General features: G+C 40.1%; 1 protein-coding gene across 1 annotated transcript in view; it reads left to right on the forward strand.

The window, feature by feature from the left end:
• Nucleotides 1–20,349, forward strand: part of lpp (LIM domain containing preferred translocation partner in lipoma) — a 142,804-nt gene that overhangs the window by 50,401 nt on the left and 72,054 nt on the right. The window contains exon 5 of the mRNA XM_030791371.1: nucleotides 17,011–17,108. Within this exon, the coding sequence (XP_030647231.1) occupies nucleotides 17,011–17,108 (98 nt within the window). The remainder of the gene's footprint in view (nucleotides 1–17,010; nucleotides 17,109–20,349) is intronic.

Raw genomic sequence — 20,349 nt, forward strand, 5'->3', positions numbered from 1 at the left:
GCACACACACACACACACACACACACACACACACACACACACATTCTAGGATGACACTAATACCTTTGAACTTGGCAGTGCGTTTGCCTGCAGTCCTATTGAACATTGTGTTGACAATGTTCTAAATGATGTTCTGTGACTGTATACGAGGAACAGCATGGCACTGTGTAGACTATGAGTTTGTTTAAGCAGTGCAAATATGTGGGAGGTAATCATCAACACAAAAGTAAACCAGACTTTGTGGGTCAAGGCTATCCTCAATGATCCATAACTTGGCTGATTTTTAATTCAAGTCTCAATGCATGTCTGTCAATCTTCAGTTGATAATACTTTGTATCATATCATATATCATATCATATCATATCATATCATATCATATCATATATCGTACCGCGCCACATTTTATCCTATCCCATTGCATTGTATTGGATTGTATTGTATCATATCGTATCGCATCGCATCCTGTCGTATCGTATCCTATTGTATCCTATCGTATCTATGAAAGTGAAAATGTTTCGAGCCTCATCTAAAGCTGCCAGCCTAACCAAACTACGTTTTTGTTTCGCAGTCGTCATCACATATGTAATAACTTTACAGAATGATAATTACTTTTGAATAGTGAAATGTCACACATCAATAATGGAACTTATTCAATTTGTAAAACAATGTTTTAAGGAGTCTGCCCTTCCCCTGCCTGATCTTTTTGACTGTTGAATGCATGCCATGGTGCTATATGAGGCATGATAAACTGACAGTACCACACTGGGCCAGCATTGCCCTAAAGTCGGGCCCCCCGGAATGGGGCCTAATGGGTAGGCTGAGCTCATTTAAAAAGCCCCAGAAAAGGCCTCCCTGCCAAAGGGAAAAACACAGGACAGGACACCCTCTACTGTACAGCGTTTGATCGGCAGAATGGCCCTGTCGGAACCTCAACCAGATTTCACGCTTGAGCGAATGACGTCTGCTCCTAAGGGAACACGTATAGATGACATGCCGATACACATGTAGAGGAAATGTGCCTGAGGGACACGACCGTTTTTTCCGCGCGTTTATGGCTGGGCGTGGGGTTAGCCTCAGACAATGCATGGATCCGCTTTTGATGTCTAGACCGGGAGGGGTGGGGGGTGGGGGGTGGGGGGGGGGGGGGTTGGAGTGGGGAATGGGGGGTTGTAACCATGCATATTGCCTTGTCTTCCTGCTGGACAGCCAGATCCAGCTACTCCATAAGCTTCTGTTTATCTATATCCCCCTAGTGCATCTCCACCCTCACCTCAGGGCATAACCACCCACACAATCTCATCACATCTAGACATTGGAGAGTAAGTACAATTACACTCTAGCCAACGTGAACACTTATCAAAGACTTGAGCATGTTTTTGATGACAGAAAAAAAAAAAAGTATGCGCGTTTGTGTTTGTATTTTCACCATATGAACACCAGTGTGTTTTTATCTGTTTTGCTAGTTTACTAACTTGTACCTGTTGTTTTTTTTTTTCAATTATGAAAGAAAACATGAATTCCTCATCACCTGACGAAGCTCATTTTCAGTTACTGATGTTGCTACCTTCCTGGTCGTTAGTTTCTGTGAATGAGTGACTGTCTACAGGACATCCATAAACCAGTATCACATGGCCCAGAGCACAGCTTAGGCCAATGAATACAAAAACATACTGTATTTTTATAATCATTCCACACACATCCTTGAAATGATTTTTAAATGTCCACGAAAAGTTCGGTACATTCTGTTGTTGAGAAATCCTTGTCCTTTAAAATTCAAGTATATGAAGTAATTACAGGCATCTTGGATTTTATTAGTTTGGTACCTCTTTGCAAAATCAAATTTTTTATTTAATTCAGTTATAGATAGAATGCATCTTAACTGAAATAGTGTGACTCTGTCCCCTCCCAGAATTTATTGACTGTTCAGTGGAAAAATCTGAAAAGGTTTCGATAAAGAAAGAAAGAAAGAAAGAAAGAAAGAAAGAAAGATAGCCACTTTCACTCTTAGAACTTTGCATGTTTTGTCTTCAGGTGAAAAACGTCTCTCACATTTAAGAACATATACTAAAAGGTGATGTCACACTAATCACATGGGTCCTTAAGGACAAACTGTTTAATTGATTTCACCCGGCCTCATCTGATTATGTTTTACAATTGCAGATGCTATAATTATCTGGATCATTTATAGCAATATTTTATGTACTATAATTGTGCTAAATGTGGTCTATTAGTTTTTATCGAAACTTTTTTTTTTGGGTTCCTGGAAATGTTGCCCTTCTTTGTGAAACTGAGCTGAAAGGTTCCAGCAACCCAGAGCGTCAGGAAGTGTTTCTGTGTCACGCATGGCCCAACTGACTCTCCTGGGCTTTGTGGCTCACACTTCTGCAAACAGAGTGACTGCTGCTGTTAACTACCTAAATAAAAACACGTAAAAAAAACAAAACAAAACAAAAAAAAAAACAACCACCACTCCCCTCCATCCTCAAGAGCACACACATTATTCAATACACACCACAGAAACTCTACACGTTGCATAATATCTCCGTTCTCACTTCTCCAACTTCAAATCTCTGTGGTCCAAGACAGGAGTGCGCTGGGATTTCTCTGAAATAGCCTAATATGTCATCTCACAAATAATTTTCCTTTTGCCAAATTCTGAACAAACAAAAATATAACCTATAATTCTTTATCTACCCTACAGGAGATATTTGATATTATTATATATCTCATATTAAATATCTCTTCTAGCTATTTATTTACATATTCATACTATATTAATAGTACCTTGTTGGATCAACACTTTGCATATCTGTTGCGTCTGTGGAGATAAACTGTTCATTTGTACCTACTTTTATAGGACTTATCTGTTTGTCAATAAGCTGTGATGTAATATTGGAGAATGCTGTAGGGATTTGTTAAAATGCAGTAGTTTTACTAAATGCAAGTATTGGGGCCACTATTTTTTAAAAAAAAAAATAAGATCCAGTGTGACTCTTACGAACATTTGAAAATACTGCTGGAATGGGCACATGAAAGTAATTCAGTCATAATTTACAAAAAGCTTACGTTAGTCTCGGGCCATCAGACACGCTCGACACCCTTGGCTTTTATTTTCTGTCGTAAGTGCTCCTCAGATTCAACACCAGCCTCATATGTATCTCTCTTACGGCGGCAGAACACGTTTTTCACGTAGGCCGACGTGCTGTCAACCGGCAGACGGCAATAACAGAGGTCATCTGTAATGATAACGTTAAAACGTCTACGAGACAGTGCCCATTCTCTCACGCACGCCCACAGAAGCGCTCAACTCCAACACGGAGTGAAGATTTTCGAGAATTTTGCTGAGAGATAGAAGGAGGTAGAGAGTTAAGTTGAGTGGACTTCATTAGGCCTACATTAAAAGGGATAAGCAGAGCTCTGAGGCAAGATAATTGACTTTGTATTAGTGGAGATAAGTGAATGTGTCAATTATCTGACCAAGGGTACTTCATTTTGAGTGGGGAAAAGAGAAAGAGAGAGAGAGTGAGATAAAGCCAATAGTAATGAAGAGTTATTCAAAAGACACTCATTGAATGGTAGAAGGAAGAGAGATTGTTTTTTTGTGAGGAATTCATGAATAGTGATGTTAATACTGAGTTAATCTCTTGGGGAAATAATTGTTAAAGAAAAAAACCCGTCATTCTACATTCGATGTTTTTGCGTGCATCCATGCGTGTGTGAACATATGTTTGTGTTTGTGTATGCTGATTGCTTCTGACAAAAGGTTCATTTTCAAGGGCATTGTCTGTCTTTAAATCAACTTAAAACACATTCACCAAATACTTAAAACCACGACACAAATGTATATTTCTAAATTTAACATCATATTGAAATACACATACTTAATGCTTTAACTGTGAGACACATTTATGTATCTACATTTTATATTATATTTTCTTGATCCATGCACATTAGTTTACACCGCACACTTCACAACAAGTTATCAGATTTTAATGCATTATAATTTTCAGAAAGCAAACCCTTCTCATTCCCTGTTTTGACCATCTGCTGTTGCTAGGGTAGCACCCTCAGTCTAACACCTGTAAACTGTTGCATAACACACAGTGATTTTAGTAAGTAAAAACAGGAACTCGCTGATTCCGTTGCTGAAAAAAAAAAAAGAAGAAGAAGAAGAAAAAGAAGAAGAAGACGCAAACAATAGAAAGAAAAGCACTACCAAAGCACCTGCTTTACATAGTTTCCACAAATGTATTTTTTTTTTCTAGGTAAACTGGTGTAGCTCTGAAATAATGGCAGTAAACAATAATCATTTTATCAAATGTGGGTCAAATGCATTCTCTCACAATAGAATCTGTTTTACCACAGTCTGATATCTAAAGCTGTCGGAGAGACAGAGAGAGAGAGAGAGAGAGAGAGAGAGAGAGAGAACACAGAATGCTGTGTGTGGTTATTTTCATTTCATTTATGAAATGTAATCTTATTTCACTGTTATGTAGTTTTGCAGCCCATTGCCACCAATACAAGTTGACAGAAGTTTTTCCCAGCAGATTTCACTTTCAACGAAATATTACGCCTGCCCCATATATTATTAAGTTTCAGTGTATTCATTTAAGCAAAGGAAGACTGCCGCATCTCTCGTAACAGTGCTTCTTCTTCTTCTTCTTCTTCCTCTTCCTCCTCCTCCTCCTCCTCTGTGTCTGTTTTTAGTAACACACAGGATCTGATAACATGGTCACCCCACTTTACCTTCCTAACCCTTGCACACTGTTGCGTGTGTCTGTGTGATAGTTGACTAACCTAGGAAATGGTTATGAAATAAGACATGGAACAGTGTATGGTTGTCTGTTCTTTGGTCTGTGTGTGTCTTTGTGTGTTTGTGGATGTGATTTATTCGTGTGTTTATGGCAGGGGGAAAAAAAGAAGAAAAAAGAAAAAGTTGCTAACAGGATCTGCGGTTTAAACATCGACCACCCTCTCTCTCTCTCCTCCATTCCTGTCCAACCCCCCCCCCCCCCCCCCCCCCCGGTCTTTTTAGTGCAGATAAGAACAGTGTGAAAGAACAAGATGCTCAGGCTCTCTGGTCTCCCAGTCCGACACACACACGCCATGACCCAGTCTAAACTATGTGTACACAAACCCGATTACACTACAACCCACGGTACGCGCTAAACAAGTCGGGAACGTCTCCTCGACCGTCCAGTGTATTTTTATGGACGTCCTCAAATACTCTCATTAGGTGGAACATGCGTTTGTGAGTGAACGAAATGTTCTGGGTATTCGAACACTTTGTAAACTGGTCATGACACATTACTGAGCAGGATACATGGCTGAGTGTTCGACACCACGGTCTGCTGCCTGGAGTAGTGTGTGTCAGATCGTCAGACTTGACAGAGTTTTCATGTCAAGGCCACTCAGTCATGAACGCTTTATCCGGTCTAGAGCAACCTGCTCTACTGACACTCCTCATAATACCTCAAGCCTACATTTGACTGATCCTGATCACTGCTGTAAAACACGAGCACAAGGTTTTTCTTCCTTACGTTCTTTGTTTATTGGTGACAGTGTGATAAGTAGTATTTTGTTGTTGTTGTTGTTGTTGTTTTTGTTCTTGAGTTGAATTTGATGACCTGCAGAGTATTTGCTTAAGTGGACAAAGCAGGAAGAGAATTGAGGAATCTGAGCCGTCTCTGCTTACCTTCTCACTTACTTTTCTGACCAGATACTTTGTTTGCCTGGGATTTTTATACACCATGACCCTAAATGAGAACAAACTGAAACAATGTGCCCCCCCCATATATTTGGGTACTGTCTGTTTCTGACACAAAATAACAGATCACGTATGCTTTGGAAAAGAGGTTCTACTCAGTTTACATCAAGCAGTGTGCTCTCTCTCTCTCTCTCTCTCTCTCTCTCTCTCTCTCTCTCTCACTCTCTCTGTCTCTCCCTCTCTCTCCCTGTTGCTCTCTCCGTCTCCCTGTCTCTCTCTCTCTCTCTCTGTCTCTCTGCCCCCCCCTCTCTGAGTCTGTCTAAACAGTCAGGTTGTTTTGTGATTTGTTAGGTGATTTTTTCTAATGTTTTGTCTGCTCTTCCCAAAGTTAAACGGGAGTGCACGACTTAAGGCTCTCTAGGGAGGCTATTTGGTGATTCCAGCGGGATAATAATCCAAAAACTCATTTTGAGAAATGTAATCCCGGCACATCACTCCAGTCTCATCTCCCATAACCCTATTGTCTCTGAAATATTAAGAGGATTAAAATGACAAAATCTTTTGGTAGCCACTTGAAAACTTTGAAGTTGAGTAAACTGCTTTAATACAGTAAACAAAACAGCATGGTAATAATCAGAGTTAGTTTGGTTGTCATAACCAGACCTCTGTTTTTCTAGGCATTGCAGCAAAATCTATTTCCCCAAAACAAATAAATATCAAAGAGTATTTCATTGTGTTTAAAAACATATTTTATTGAATAATTTTTATGACCAGTGACTTTCAAATTATCACTGTGTTCCTCCATAAATGCTCCACGTAACTGAGAAAATCATTGACGTTTTTTATTGTAGTACTCTCATAAGTGTTGAACATTATAGTGAAGTACAAAGCGACTTGTGTTATTGAAAGCTTTGTAAATTTCAGTGCAGTAATTATAAAGATGTAGAACTACACCTTGTTCTACAACTGATTACAGGAGGCGTTTGATCACTGAAGGAGAAGTAATGCACTGTCATGTCGTTATGTTATTTCTGGTTTCATATGGATGTAGTTTATATAAATGTCATGAAAAATTGATGATGATCTGATTTGGGTCATGCTGCTGTATTTAGCAGAACACCTTTGTGAGTTAGCTGCAGGCTAGCCACGTGTACACACGATACATTTTTAATAAACACTCAGAAGTTCCATCTCTCATTTGAATCATTCTAGCAATTTCTGTTGTAGAAGGCATGTTTCCATTAAAGGCCTAAGCTTTCAGCAGTTCATAAGCCTATTAATGAAGGATTTTCTTTTAATTCATTCATTTAAATTAAGTTCTTATCACAAATGAAGACACTGATGATGCAAGGTTTTTGAAAATTCCTCCTGTTATTGCTTTAAATGATGATAGTCAAAGTAGTTATAAATAAATAAATGCTCTTTCGTTGAAGATTTTGTTGTTGATTATTGAACTATTATTATTGTAATTGTTATCATAATTACTACAACAAAAACAACAAAACAAGAACAAGAACAACATAAACAACATTATTATTATTATTATTGTTGTTGTTGTTTTTGTTGTTGTCGTTGTAGTAGATATAATAATAATAATTACAATAATAATAGTTCAATAATCAACAACAAAATTATTATTATTTTTATTATTATGTTTGTTGATAATAAAGAGGTCAAGCCATCATGTGTATAGGTAAGGAACACAGCACAAAGCTGCATCCAGACGTCTATGCTGGTCATCAAGGGATCAAGTAGTCTGTGCAGAGATTATGACTGTTTTGCTTTAACATTTATTTTATATCAAACTTGATGTGTGTCTGATATAAAATAGAGGATTAACAGAAATGCAAATTACTTACAACACTGGCTGGCAGTGTGTCTCACACCCTGTTGTATTGCGGGGGGGTCGGGGGGGGGTGCTCTCTTCTGATTGGCTCCCTGTTAGCTTTCCGACAACCGCGATCGGCCCAGATTTGGCGTGCTGCAGTGGTGGTTATTTCCTGATGCTATTCAGGTCAGAGTCTATGTATTACTACCCAAACCAGATCTGATTAAGACGTAGTTGGACCTGATGGTTGTCTTAATTCACTCTAACCGAGCTAGGCCCAGTCATGCACTCCAAGGCGATTTGATCCAGGCCAGAAAAAGATCCCTCTTGACTGTCAAGGGACACAGATCGAATATGCAGATTTGTGCCCAGCTCTGCAGGAATATCAAGTAGCCACCTAAAATAAGTGTAGGCCAGATTATTAAAGGAACACCTCTGCCCAGTTGGCTCGCTGTCCCCCTTTCTCCACTTTCGCTGAGGCGTTCTTGGAAGGCAAACTCATTTGGCATTCTCAGAGAATCCCAAAGCGAGTATACGTCTCCTCGCAGCTGCTTCCAAAGGTTAGTGCTCACAGATAGATCCATCTTATTATCTCAGCCCTTACCTAAGAGCTCTTGATGTATCTCTGAGAGCCCCCTGTGTGCCACAAAGGGCAGAGGCCAGACTCCCCATATGAACGATTCGTGACAGGTCTTATAATAACCAAAGCTCGCCGGTCTACGCAGGCGTCCCATTGCGTAGTGGATTGGTCTTGGTGACAACGAGCTGGCAGGGTAAAGTTTGGTGAAGTGTCAAGACGCAGTTTGGTTTTGGGTGTGACATACCCACAGTAAATGCAACCACAACATGATGGTGCTTTGAGCGGATATGGTCCTGGGGGAAGAAGATCATTGTGGAGAATTTTTTTTTTTTTTTGATTTACCTGTCAGCGGTTATGTCACGTCACGGGAAATGATTAGATTGCAGATGGGGACTGTTATAGAAGTTATTTTTATCTGAGCATTTAACAAAATTTTGAGCAAGCTTCAGTCAGATTTGAGATTCAAGATCGAGTATTTAGTTTCCACCTTTCACCCCGTAAAGTATAATTATCCATTTAATCACATATTAGTTACCGGAGAAATGAAAGTAGCTTTAAAAAAAAAAAAAAAAAAAAACAAGGACTTGTTTTTCGCCGATTGCTACTCCATGGTGGTAATTCCTCCTTAAATCTTGTAAAACTCGAGCCAAGATTGTAGGGCTTTGGATTGCTTAAGGTAATGAAGCCTAACCAGATGTCCACACTTCATGGTTAGAGGAGATTTCAGTTCTGGCTGCATCGTCCTGGCACAGAGCCAGTTTTGGAGGGGGAAAAACAGAATAACTACTTATCACTAATGTGGGAAAACTCAGCTCTTTGGTAAAAAAAACCACACACACACACACACACACATTGTGTTCAGCATGATCACATTAAAAAATATTCTACCTTCTTTTTGTAAAAATGGAATGTCCTGTTCTTTTCAAATATGGCACATGCACTGTTGTATGTATGTGGATAACTCTGTCAATATTAATTAATGTAGTGGAAGCACTAAGTCAAGGACAAAACAATAGATTTTTTTTTTTAAATGATGAATTAGGATTAATTAAATTCTGCGTACACATGATCAAGGGATGATAAACAATGCGTTTTTCTTACATTTATCTGTTAAGGAAAGCTGTTAAGTATAGCTTGTTAACCCTATCTGCACACAGAACACACCGGAATGCGTGTGAAAAGTCCCCCTGCCCATTCCCCTATGCTCTTGACAAAGCTGTTCTTTGTGTAATTTGCTTCTCAGAGAGACACTTCAATGCTTGAAGTGGAGAACGGGCAATAATCCAGGCTTTTGATCTCATTCTCTTACGTAATTTCTCTTGAACTAGCTAATTTGAGGAGCAGTTTTCAAAAAGGGCAAAGAAAATGTGGTCTGTGTTTTTGTGCACAGCAGTAGGCCACCAGACAGGAGCTTTTCCAAAGTGACTGAACACTGCCCAACACAAACATTCATTTAATATGTTACATGAAATATTTTAAGTATTTGTTCCTCTAGAGAAAGATCAGCCAAAATTAAAGGATCAAAACAAGTCATCTCTAATTTTTAGGCTTTGCAATTTTCTCACCCAGAGAGACGCTATCATTACTACATGATAATAATAGAATCTTTAACCATTTCAAATCCTATTTGTTCCTGTTGAATGAAACAAGGGAAGTTTTTTCTCCATTGTTAATTTGGATTGCTTTTACACCTCCGGTGTACTTTTTAAAAATAATTTCACTTAATATTCCACCCTTCTCAGCAACGCTTGGTCTCGGGTCTGTTTAGACTCCATTCAGTTTCTCTATATTGACTCTATATTGACTTTCAGGATACTTGAAACATTCACTCTGACCTTAAGAGCCACACAGCACACTCACATTTTAAATCTTTCGAACAGGGTCAGAACTAGGAGATTACTGTATGTAGTCAAATTTGAAGGGTTTTTTTTTTTTGGACATGTCCCTTAAGAAGAGTTAAGAAGATGTTCTCCCAAATTCAGCACAACTCACAATCCAATTATCCCATACATTTACGTTAGTTGTAGATATAGTAGGGCCTTAAGACCTGTGTTGCTACAATGTAGTTCTTACTGTCTTGCCGACGATTATCGTCTCTGATTGTCGTCGTATGGTGGGATCGGCTTAGTGAAGGGTGATGAAATTGTGCAAGAAGCATGCAACTGCAACACAAATCTGTCTGCATCTTCTTAATTTGGGTACTTTCTGTCCCTGACACAAAACAACAGATCAGCTAGGCTTTGGAAAAGAGGTTTCTCTCACTTCACCCCAAGTGCGCACTCTCACTCTCTCTCGTTTCTCTCTCTGTCTCTCTCTCTCTCTCTCTCACTCTTTCTTTCTTTCTCTCTCTCTCCCCCTCTCTCGCTCTCTCTGTCTTCCCGCATGGCTGGTCAATAGCTAACTGACTACCGGTTGTTATGGCAAGCTCGTCCACACAAGTTTCGCTCTTAAGAGATCACAGGAAACTAACCTGAAGAGATCACAGGAAACAAACCAACATGATTCCGAATGTTGCCACAGAAACTAATAACTTGCACTTCTAACTTGCACAACAGGCTCCTCAGACGACTTACAGCAAAGACTCATTGTTTCACCTTACAGTTACACTTAACTTCTTATGTCTGTTTTATTTATTTGTTTATTTATTTGTTTGTTTGGTTTATTTATTTATCTATTTATTTATTTATTTGCTGGTTTCTGTGTTTCTTATGTGCACGCAAGGGAGAGAGAGAATAAAGTATCACCATCTACTTCATAGTAAATTCCCTGTAATTTTGTACAAACTCTTTTTCCTTACATAATTTATCTCATGGCATAACCATTACCCCCTCTTGATCTTAACATTGTCCATGTTTTTTTGTTGTTGCTGTTTTTTTTTCCCCTGACCACCATACTTCCTCCTGTCGCACCAGCCAGAGAAGGTGAACGATGTAGCCAAACAAAGTCAAAGCAGACATGAGTGACCTTAAACAGTGGCCAAGGCTTTAGGCTAAGCACCCACCCCCAAACACCCAACCCTGAGGCGGGGGGGTGGGAAGTGGTGTGCGTGTATGTGTGTGTATGTGTGTGCATGTGTCCTCATCTCAACTTGACGCCCTTTTCTTCACCTGCCCCGTGACCTGTCTGCTTTAAATTACCCAGCATTCCTCACTTGCTAGCAAGCTCTGGGAGCAGGGGGCCCCTTGCTCTCACGGGGGTAGAAACTGCATTCCTGTCATTTTATTTTCAGCCGCCGGACTACACTGCACTCTGCCGACCTGAGCATGTGCGGTCCTGCCCCTCTTTCCCTCTCTCTCTCTCTCTCTCTCTCTCTCTCTCTCTCTCTCTCTCTTTCTCTCTCTCTCTTTCTCTCCATCTCTTCTCTCATTCTCTCTCACACAGAGACTTCCATTTTGTCTGTTTTGATGGAACTCAAATATAGCTGTAAAAGAATGGAATGTCTGGCTGGAGACACTGACGCTTGGAACGTCCACAGATGGACGCTCCATGGAAACACTGCCGAATATGAAACAAATGTACCAAGCTGACGCTTTGAAAGATGTGCTTTTGATCTCTTTGATTCCAAACTGTTCTCATTTAAAAACTTTGGTATTTCAACCCCCCTACCAGGTCTCATTTAAGATATAAGGTTTTTATCTGGACACTTAACTTTGCTTGCTTGCCGACTGTGCGTAGATTCCTCAGTTTATCTCTATAGACTCTGTTATTGAAAGCCTTCCCCGCTGTGAGAGTATGGAGTGAAACTGTCGCTGCTCTACTCTATCTGTTTCATTTAGGGGCCCTGACACAATAGTTTAATCCCCCTTTTATGCCTTCAAGTCTTCAAAACTCTATTTCTGGTCTCAGTGAAAATTCCACAGAAATCCACCCAAGCCAGTTTGGTGTCTTTTCCCCTGCGCTTCCAAAAGAACGCTTTAGTATCTCCATAGACCTCAGATCCAACTCCAACGTTTACAGCCAAACGCAGCCAAAAGCCGGCCTACTGTATATTATATCTAATTAAGAGCAGGACTTGTTGGCTCGACCAGTGGCGGAAGGTAGGAGAATGCGGGCAGGTTAATTATGGGTAAAAAAAAAAAAAACAACAACAACAACACAATGCGTTTGAGAGCCTCCCCACCCCGCAACGCATCTGGAAGCTTTAGCGCCGGAGATAAAACATTGGAAATATCTCTGTCTGTGAGGGATTATAGGTTTACAGCAGTGAGTATATTCTCTCATTCAATATCTGTCTTTTTCACATTCAAGAGGTTTTGAGAGAGAGAGAGAGAGAGAGAGAGAGATAGAGAGAGGAGGAAAAAAAAAACCTCAGCTATACTTTATCACTGCAGTTTACTGTCTTGTAATCTTTGGATTAGCCCCTAGAGTAAATCGTTTTGTTGAGATTACAGATTTAAAGGCAAACTGGCAACAGGCAATTGACTTAACTTTGTGTAATGGGGTTCGGGCCTGCTGTGACTAAAAGCAGGTGTTTGACGCTCTTAAAAAGGGGGGTCTTCGTTCCCCAGTTCCCCTGCAGGCCAGTCCTGCTCTGAACAGGTCTCAAATGAGTCTTATTCTGCTCATCAGACCCTCACTACCACATCCACCCAGTATTTAGTGTTGTTTACTGTGGTCTGTGGAAATACTGGTGCACAGAAGCTACCTCAAGCCCAACGATAAATCAAGATCATGTTCATAGGGGAGTGTGTGTGTGTGTGTGTGTGTGTCTGTCTGTCTGTATGTGTGTATGCACGCCTGTGTTTGCTTATGCGTGAATATATGCATGCACGGAAGTGTGTGTATGTTTGTGTGTATACGTGCAAGAAACCATTTACGTGCTTTCAAGTGTGTGTGTGTGTATGTGTGTGTTTGACAAAAGATGTCTAAACATACAGGGTACTGGAACGTGGCTTTTACAACAAGCAAAAAATGGCACTGTCATTACTGTTAATAAATCTTTGGAGATGAAAAAAAAAAAAAAAAAGAAAGAAAGGAAAAAAAAGAAAAAGACTGATCCTCTTCCCATAGTAATTTTCTTTGCCTCCATCACTCAAACCCTTAGCAGAATTGATGCAGTGGGGATGCGACAGCTTAGCCAAATGACATAGCATTTGCCCGCTGTATCATAAGAAACAGATGAACAGAGGTTAGATAAAGTTCAAACACAGATTTGAGTGAGATGAAGTGGTAATGTGCTCTAAGTCAAATCTCATTCCTCAATAATGCATATGTACAAACAATTCAGCATATACATTTGCATCCTCGCAGCATTGTACGCTACTTAGACCTGTTGAGTAAAAGAGACTATAACCTAAAGCCACAAGCATATGTCATTGCCTTCCATTGTTAACTCTTGCCGCATCTTGTCAAAAAGATCATGTGTATCCATGAGGAGCGATATATTCGCATAACCACATTGTTTGGAATAAAAAAAAAAAAGGCTTCTGTCCTCTACCTCGTCAGATTCTCCAAATCTATACGTACATGTTCTGTTTCTTTAATCTGGACTCTAATGCTTGGCCGAGCTCTCCTCTCTTCCCCCATCTGACGCTTAACAACACTTGTCTCTCTGATCAATGATTGCAGCTCTCATAGCTCTTTCAAATAACTTTAATTACTGATTAGGATTCAGTCTTCACAAAGCAGCTACTTCAGCATAATTGCCCAATAAAGACAGGCAGAAATGTGTGGTATTAAGTAGGTGTTCCCGCTGGCTCCCTCATTAGCAGAGCTGGCGGAGTAGCGGAGCTCTGTCGCTACAAATGGAGCCACTTACATTCACGGCACAGGGGCCCCCCCGGTCCCCTCCGACGAGCCTGACTAAAGCAGCGGTCTATCAGCACGACACAAATACACACTCACACGCACGCCCTCACACACACACACACACACACACACACACACACTGCGCTTAAGTACGCGTGGACACACACACACATATAAAGCACACACATGTACACACACTCAGACGCTGACACTTTGCCTGCTTTAGAGCTAAAAGTCAAAGCCTCACTGTAAATTAGACAAAAGACCATACGAAAAATCATTAAATCAGTTTAAAAAAACACACACGCATTTAAAAAATTTTTAATGGAGGAGTTTCATTAATAATATATGAATTTCAGGGTAAGTAGTTACTACATTTTTGACAGATGCTACATATTTGCTTTATTTCAACAGGACCTACTATAGAATTATCAAATATTTATGATGCTTAAGCAATCCCAAAGGAAGAGAGAGAGAGAGAGAGAGAGAGAGAGAGAGATCAATAAATATTTTTCTTTTGCATATTTACTGAGAAGAGATGTAATTCGGAGTGAACTGTGAGAAAGTATTGATTTTGTTGTACTTCAGTCATATTCTGCCTACATTGTCTTGTAGTTCCTAATATGGATTTCTAGCTCGTAAATTTAATCTAAGGTTTATGCTAAGGAGGACTGGACAGACAGGAAATATAGATATGCGGGGTATAAATGAGGAGGACCAGTTTGTCTGTCTGTGAGAGTATGTACTTGAATACCTGTCACTATATAAAACGTTCAGGTGTTTAAAATAGTAAGGCACATGCAAAGACACACTAGATACCGATTGGATCCATGAGGACTTCCAGAATAAAATGGATTGGAATATACTCTGAATACACCAGTACAGTATCTTTAAGGAAAGAGACCTTTTTGGGTATATGTCATATGGGATTCTCATGAGTCTTGTGTCAAAAACCTATTCAGAGCTTGTCACATGGCGGCGTATTAGATGAAACTTACCAAGAGACTCATTAGATCATTATTAACATAAATATAAAGTTACACTGATCACACGTGCACACACACACAGACCTGCAAACACACGAACTTATTAAATGATTGAGGATTATTTTAGGACACAAACATGTCCTCACATAAAACATGGGACATTACACTATACTGATGTCCTGAAATTGCAGTGAGGTTAAATTACTGCTATTGGAGGTTAAATTAGCTCCGCTGGGGCAGATGATCCTGGTGGGAAATGTTAAGAATTCACTGGGACCTTTCGAAAAGGGCCATGAACTGTATGTAATACCCAGAGTGCACTGCTAACGGGGGTCAGAGCTTCACTCAGATTCACATCTCTAATTTTTCTTGCAGTTGTCAGGTATAGACATACGCCGACTCTCTGTCCGCCACGCTGGAACGTAGCCTGGCTCGTACAAATGTGTAGAACCGCTCCAGTTAGTACCTGCACTTAACAACAGTTGGCATCAGTTCCCCTGAATGTAAGCTCTCACGAAATAAACATTATTAATTTTCTCAGGTCAGTAAGTAGGTGATATGATAAAGTCTTTGATTTTTTTTTTTTTTTTTTTTACGGCACTTGGGGGCGATTTTGCGTTGACCAAAGCGTGCTCCCCAGCGGTTCTCAAAGAGCTTAAGGTGTGAGCTGCAGAGGTTGATAGCTGAACGACGCGCCCCCTCCTGCCCCCCCCCCCCCCCCCCCCCACCGCACTTTGCAGCTTTGCCGTCTAAGCCGTGCTCAATAAATCATGGCATTCAGTCACTCTCCCCAGGAGACACAAAATCTTTTAACAGAACTGATGTTCAAAGGAGACCTACAAGGAGCTTGGCGTATTAATTTTGTGTCAAATGGCAACTTACAAGTTACTTATGTTGCAGAGGAGGATAAACGGCGAGAAAGGGAGAAGAAGAAGAAGACTCTTACAGAAGTAGAGAGCTTTTTCTTTTTTTTTTTCCTTTTTTTTTTCTTCAGAGATTTTACAGAGAGGAAGAGTTTTATCAGAGGTCGCAAAGGTCAATATATAAACTATTCTAATGTCATCCGTTTCCGCTGCGGGGCGAATATTTAAAGTCGAGCTTGCGGCCTGAGAGCTAGAGTGAGGTATGAGGAGGAAATGTGTCGTGTTCTGGGATTTTAGCAACGCTGTGACTTTTTTTTTCTTTTTTTTTTAGACCATTTCAGTACCGCACTAAATTAATTTGGTCAGTAGACTCACATTAAGTACACTGCTGTCATCGCTTAATCACTAATGAAAACAGATGAAAGTTTACGGGGAAAAAAAAGAAGAAAAAAGCAAATGCAATCGAACCCTCATCAAAGTCTTAAGACAGTTACAAATTACCATTTCGTGTCGTAAAAAAAAAAAGTATCTTTTAATTTGCAAAGCTCATATCTGGTTCGGTGCTTAAATCTACTCAGTCAAATCATTAAATCCCAAATCGGACATGGAGCCAAATCGAAATCTAATTTGGCAAGCTGCTCCTTCCTCATTTTGCATGAAACACACAGCAGTACCCAATCCAGGGATTAGCATGGACTTTACAACTCTAAATTTGGCTTGTTGCCTCACTCTCAGTCAGACAAATACATCGTATTACTTTTTTTTTTAGCAGAACTTACATTTTCAATCTCAGCAAACACCTGCTTACCTTGGCTTAGATGTTCTTAGTTACCCAAATTGTTTCAATTATGTGCGTTAATCTGACAAGGACAATGTAGTGGCAGCATGTAAGAAACCCACTCTCTGGTACTCCCACTCACATACATACACACACACACACACACAATAACATACACACACAATAACACAGACAAGCATTTTTATGCTGTTCTAAATCTTTCACTGCATGGAGAGAAATATTGGTTGTTCCTCCAAGTTGCATTGAGAATATTGTATCATCTTTTACATAAGAGCATTCTTCCCTATTTGTATTTTGTCTTTAAAACTAAATGTAGGATGGCATAGGCTATTTTTAAAGTGGTTTTAATCACAATCCAAATGGAAATACATGTTGCTGTTTACAGTTAAAGAGATTTAAATATAAATCAACAAGTTTATGAGGAAGTTCTGAGGCTGTGAGTTTTTGGATACTTTCAAGCTTTGGATTTTTAATCCTTTGATCTGTTGATTTTGTGCAGGTGACTACCCTCCACCTCCTCCACCTGTTGTGGACGCCAGTGGCCTCCCATCTCCCTCTACATTTCCACCTCCTCCATCCATGGATGAGTCCTATCAGGTAAGCATTTCATTTTTCTGCATCGAGCATCTCAGAAAGTGAGAAAGCCTTTTTTTAATTGCCGATCTTTCGCACCTGAGTTCTGTCCTCAGGAGAGCTTAAAATCTTCAAATGGGCACACACACACACACACACACACACACACACAAAAAGAGACGCACACAAGTCTCCTTGTCACGTTGCCAGAATCTCCTTTGCATACTTTGGCTCAGCTTTCCAGCTTTAGGGACTCAAGAGAAGGCTGACACCTATTGGTTCTCTGTGGGCACTTCCCCTTGGCAAGAACAAACATTATCTCGCTGCCCTGTGGGTAAACTGCCACACTGGCACAGGAAAAACGACACTGACGGTTCCTTCTGATTTTTAGCACTGCGAGGATTCCACGCTGGTTCTGTAGATTTTAAGTCAATAGACAGCTTTGCTTCTGAAGATTTCCATTAATAGGGAACGCGTTGTCGGGGTCATATAGATTTGCTTTGACTGATTCGATTGAGTTTGATTTATTTTGAATTCAATCAGTATGAAGAATTTGCTTGAAATTGAATTGTTTGACAAAAAAAGCAAAAAAAAAAAAAACCATATTGCTCTAGGTAATGATGCGAAATTTTGAGTTTATAAATTGAATTTATTCCTTTAGTTGACTCAGTTGGTGGGATATTGGCCAACAGCATTAACTACTGACATTAAATATAGTCTTTAGTAAACCGTAGTATCATAACAGTTTGGATAACAGTTTGCTGTGTGTTTTCATAGTCCATTTCTTAACTAATCTGCTTCGAGATAATCTATTTATCCATAAGTAGACTATTAGATACACTGTGGTAGACAGTTCTAAACAGGGTAAGAAATAACCACTAAGCTTTCATAGCTGGCCAGAGGATCCTCTACCAGCCTTAACAGAATCTAACATTTCATCTGAAATTTTTCACATGTGCTCGCTTTGACTGCAGTGTTTTGTATCAGGATGCAATCTGGTACCAAACGCTGTCAGTGCAAAGTCGTTTATATTCACACGTACACTTGTAAACTCTCTGTTAGCGCCTCGAGTGGTATTTTAACAGGCCCGCCGTTATTGGCCAGGGTACGTAGGACAATATGTGACAGCAAACTCGTACTCTCATTGTTAAAAATCGATGGCAGACCTCTTTCCCACGGACAAACGGAGGAACAGAGGGAACTTTTCCCTGTGGGATCAGAACGGTTGTTGATTTTGCCTTATAGACTCAACGTAAAGCAGACATGCATCCCAATGCGATTAAACAAGCCCGGGGTAGGAAACAGATGTTGATTCTCACGGAAAGTGGAATCTGACCCCAGAAAATCTCTGTCTGCATAACTGGTCCTTATATGAGACTCAAGTCTCTTCGGTGTTGCCTAACATAAGAGAAATCAGTAGTAAACCTCAGAGAGTGGTTCTGCAATGAGAAAATTAAGTGGTAGCTCATTTGTAGGTTAGCACTTGGAAAAAAAAAAACTATTGTTTGAAAAAATATATACTTTTTTTTTTATTATTATTATTATTTTGGGGTATTTCTCTTTTGCGTGTGTTTTTTTCTCCCATATATTCATGGAATTTCCAGAATAAAGTAAAAAAAAAAATAATAATAATAGTCAGATCCATCATAAAAGTCCTCTATATTCTTAATCATAATGGTCAAAGTTTCTGTGGCTTAGTTATCGTCACTTTTGAGGTTTCTGACGTTGTCCTTGAATAGTGTAATGTGAGTGCCCAGCACGTTTTCCACAGTACAAAATAAAATCCTGTCCCCTTAGATTCATATGAAAAAGAAGCAGCAAAAGCTCTCTCTCTCTCTCTCTCTCTCTCTCTCTCTCTCTCTCTTGCTCTCTCTTCCTCTCTCTTCCTCTCTCTCCCGCTCTCTCCTTTTGTCTCTGCCTCTCTCATATTAGTTTTCTACATCTTTGATGAATAAGAATGAATGAAAAAGGGAGTGTTAAATTATTTCTGCTCTTAAGCAGAGCTAACAAGAGTAGCAGGATACGGTAGACCCATGAACATGAATAATCAAACCATACCTAACCTAAATTCGACTGTTTCGCGTTTTTGAACTCGCTGAGTAACAGCACACACAAACAGATGGAGATGCTTTACATGAATACAACGGCTTTTCTTCTCATTACATGTTGCCTCTGTTTCGTACATTTAACTCGTATCAGGATCCATTTTTCTCTCTCTCTCTTCAGGGTTTCTCTCCCTGGCCACTTTTTTTTTTTTTTACAATGGAAGAAAGAGCTTCATCAGTCTTCTCTTTTATAACCTGTCTGTTTGAGTATTCAAAAGGCTTTCCCACCTCCCGGGAAGTGAGACCAATTCCTGAAATTGTCTCCGACATCTTAATTACGTCCGCTGCGCCGCGCTTGGGACGAAATGTAACGTTTGAGAACGTAGCGCCTTCGCCTCACATCCGTACCGGTCTATAAATTACACCAACACACTAAAAGAGACCGCAGATTGGTCTTTACTGAACCTCGTATGTTACAACCATGATTCGTATCTTTATGTAACCTGGTAACCATGGATACATACCATGGTGTGAGAAATGTTAGATTCCATGCCATTTATGTAGTTAAAATTAATCACATACATTGAAGCTTCCAGGAAGAGTGTCTGAAGAGCAGGGGAAGAGGTGCTGGACACTACACAGTACACGATTCTTAACGTACTTTTTTTTTCCTTTTGTGATTCATATTTCTTTTTGCTTTCTCAGCTTTTTCAAGCTTTTTCAAAGGAATTTTAGCACCACAGAATCAAAATTGCAAACAGAAACAAACAAACAAACAAACAAACAAACAAAATTAGCCCACAAACATTTTAGTCAGCTCTAGTCTTAGCCCGTCTATGCATTCTGTCTCCCCATTGTGACTGTATAGAATCGCTCTGACTGTTTGCTTTTGTTCATTTGAGACATGCCATTAGTGGCTCGGCTTTGCCCCCCCCCAACCCCCACGCCACCCCCTTCCCCTCCTGATTGCCTGTGATGTTTTCAGCAGTTGCACAGCGGCAGTGAGCGGTGTAATGAGTTGTGACAGGTAATCCAAACAGATCACATTAGAATGAGATACAGTTAGTGATCTGGGCCTTCGTTTCTCCTGGTCTGCCGGCGTTCCCTCAACGGCCCCCGCGCTGTGGCGGTTGTAGCTCGCCAGACTAAAAATATAGCAGTCATTACATTGAGAGAAATTCCCTGGAACTTTAGGGAAGAGAAAGAGTGTTCTTACTTAC

The sequence above is a fragment of the Chanos chanos genome, chromosome 14 (assembly GCF_902362185.1).
Source record: "Chanos chanos chromosome 14, fChaCha1.1, whole genome shotgun sequence".
Taxonomy (NCBI): Eukaryota; Metazoa; Chordata; class Actinopteri; order Gonorynchiformes; family Chanidae; genus Chanos; species Chanos chanos.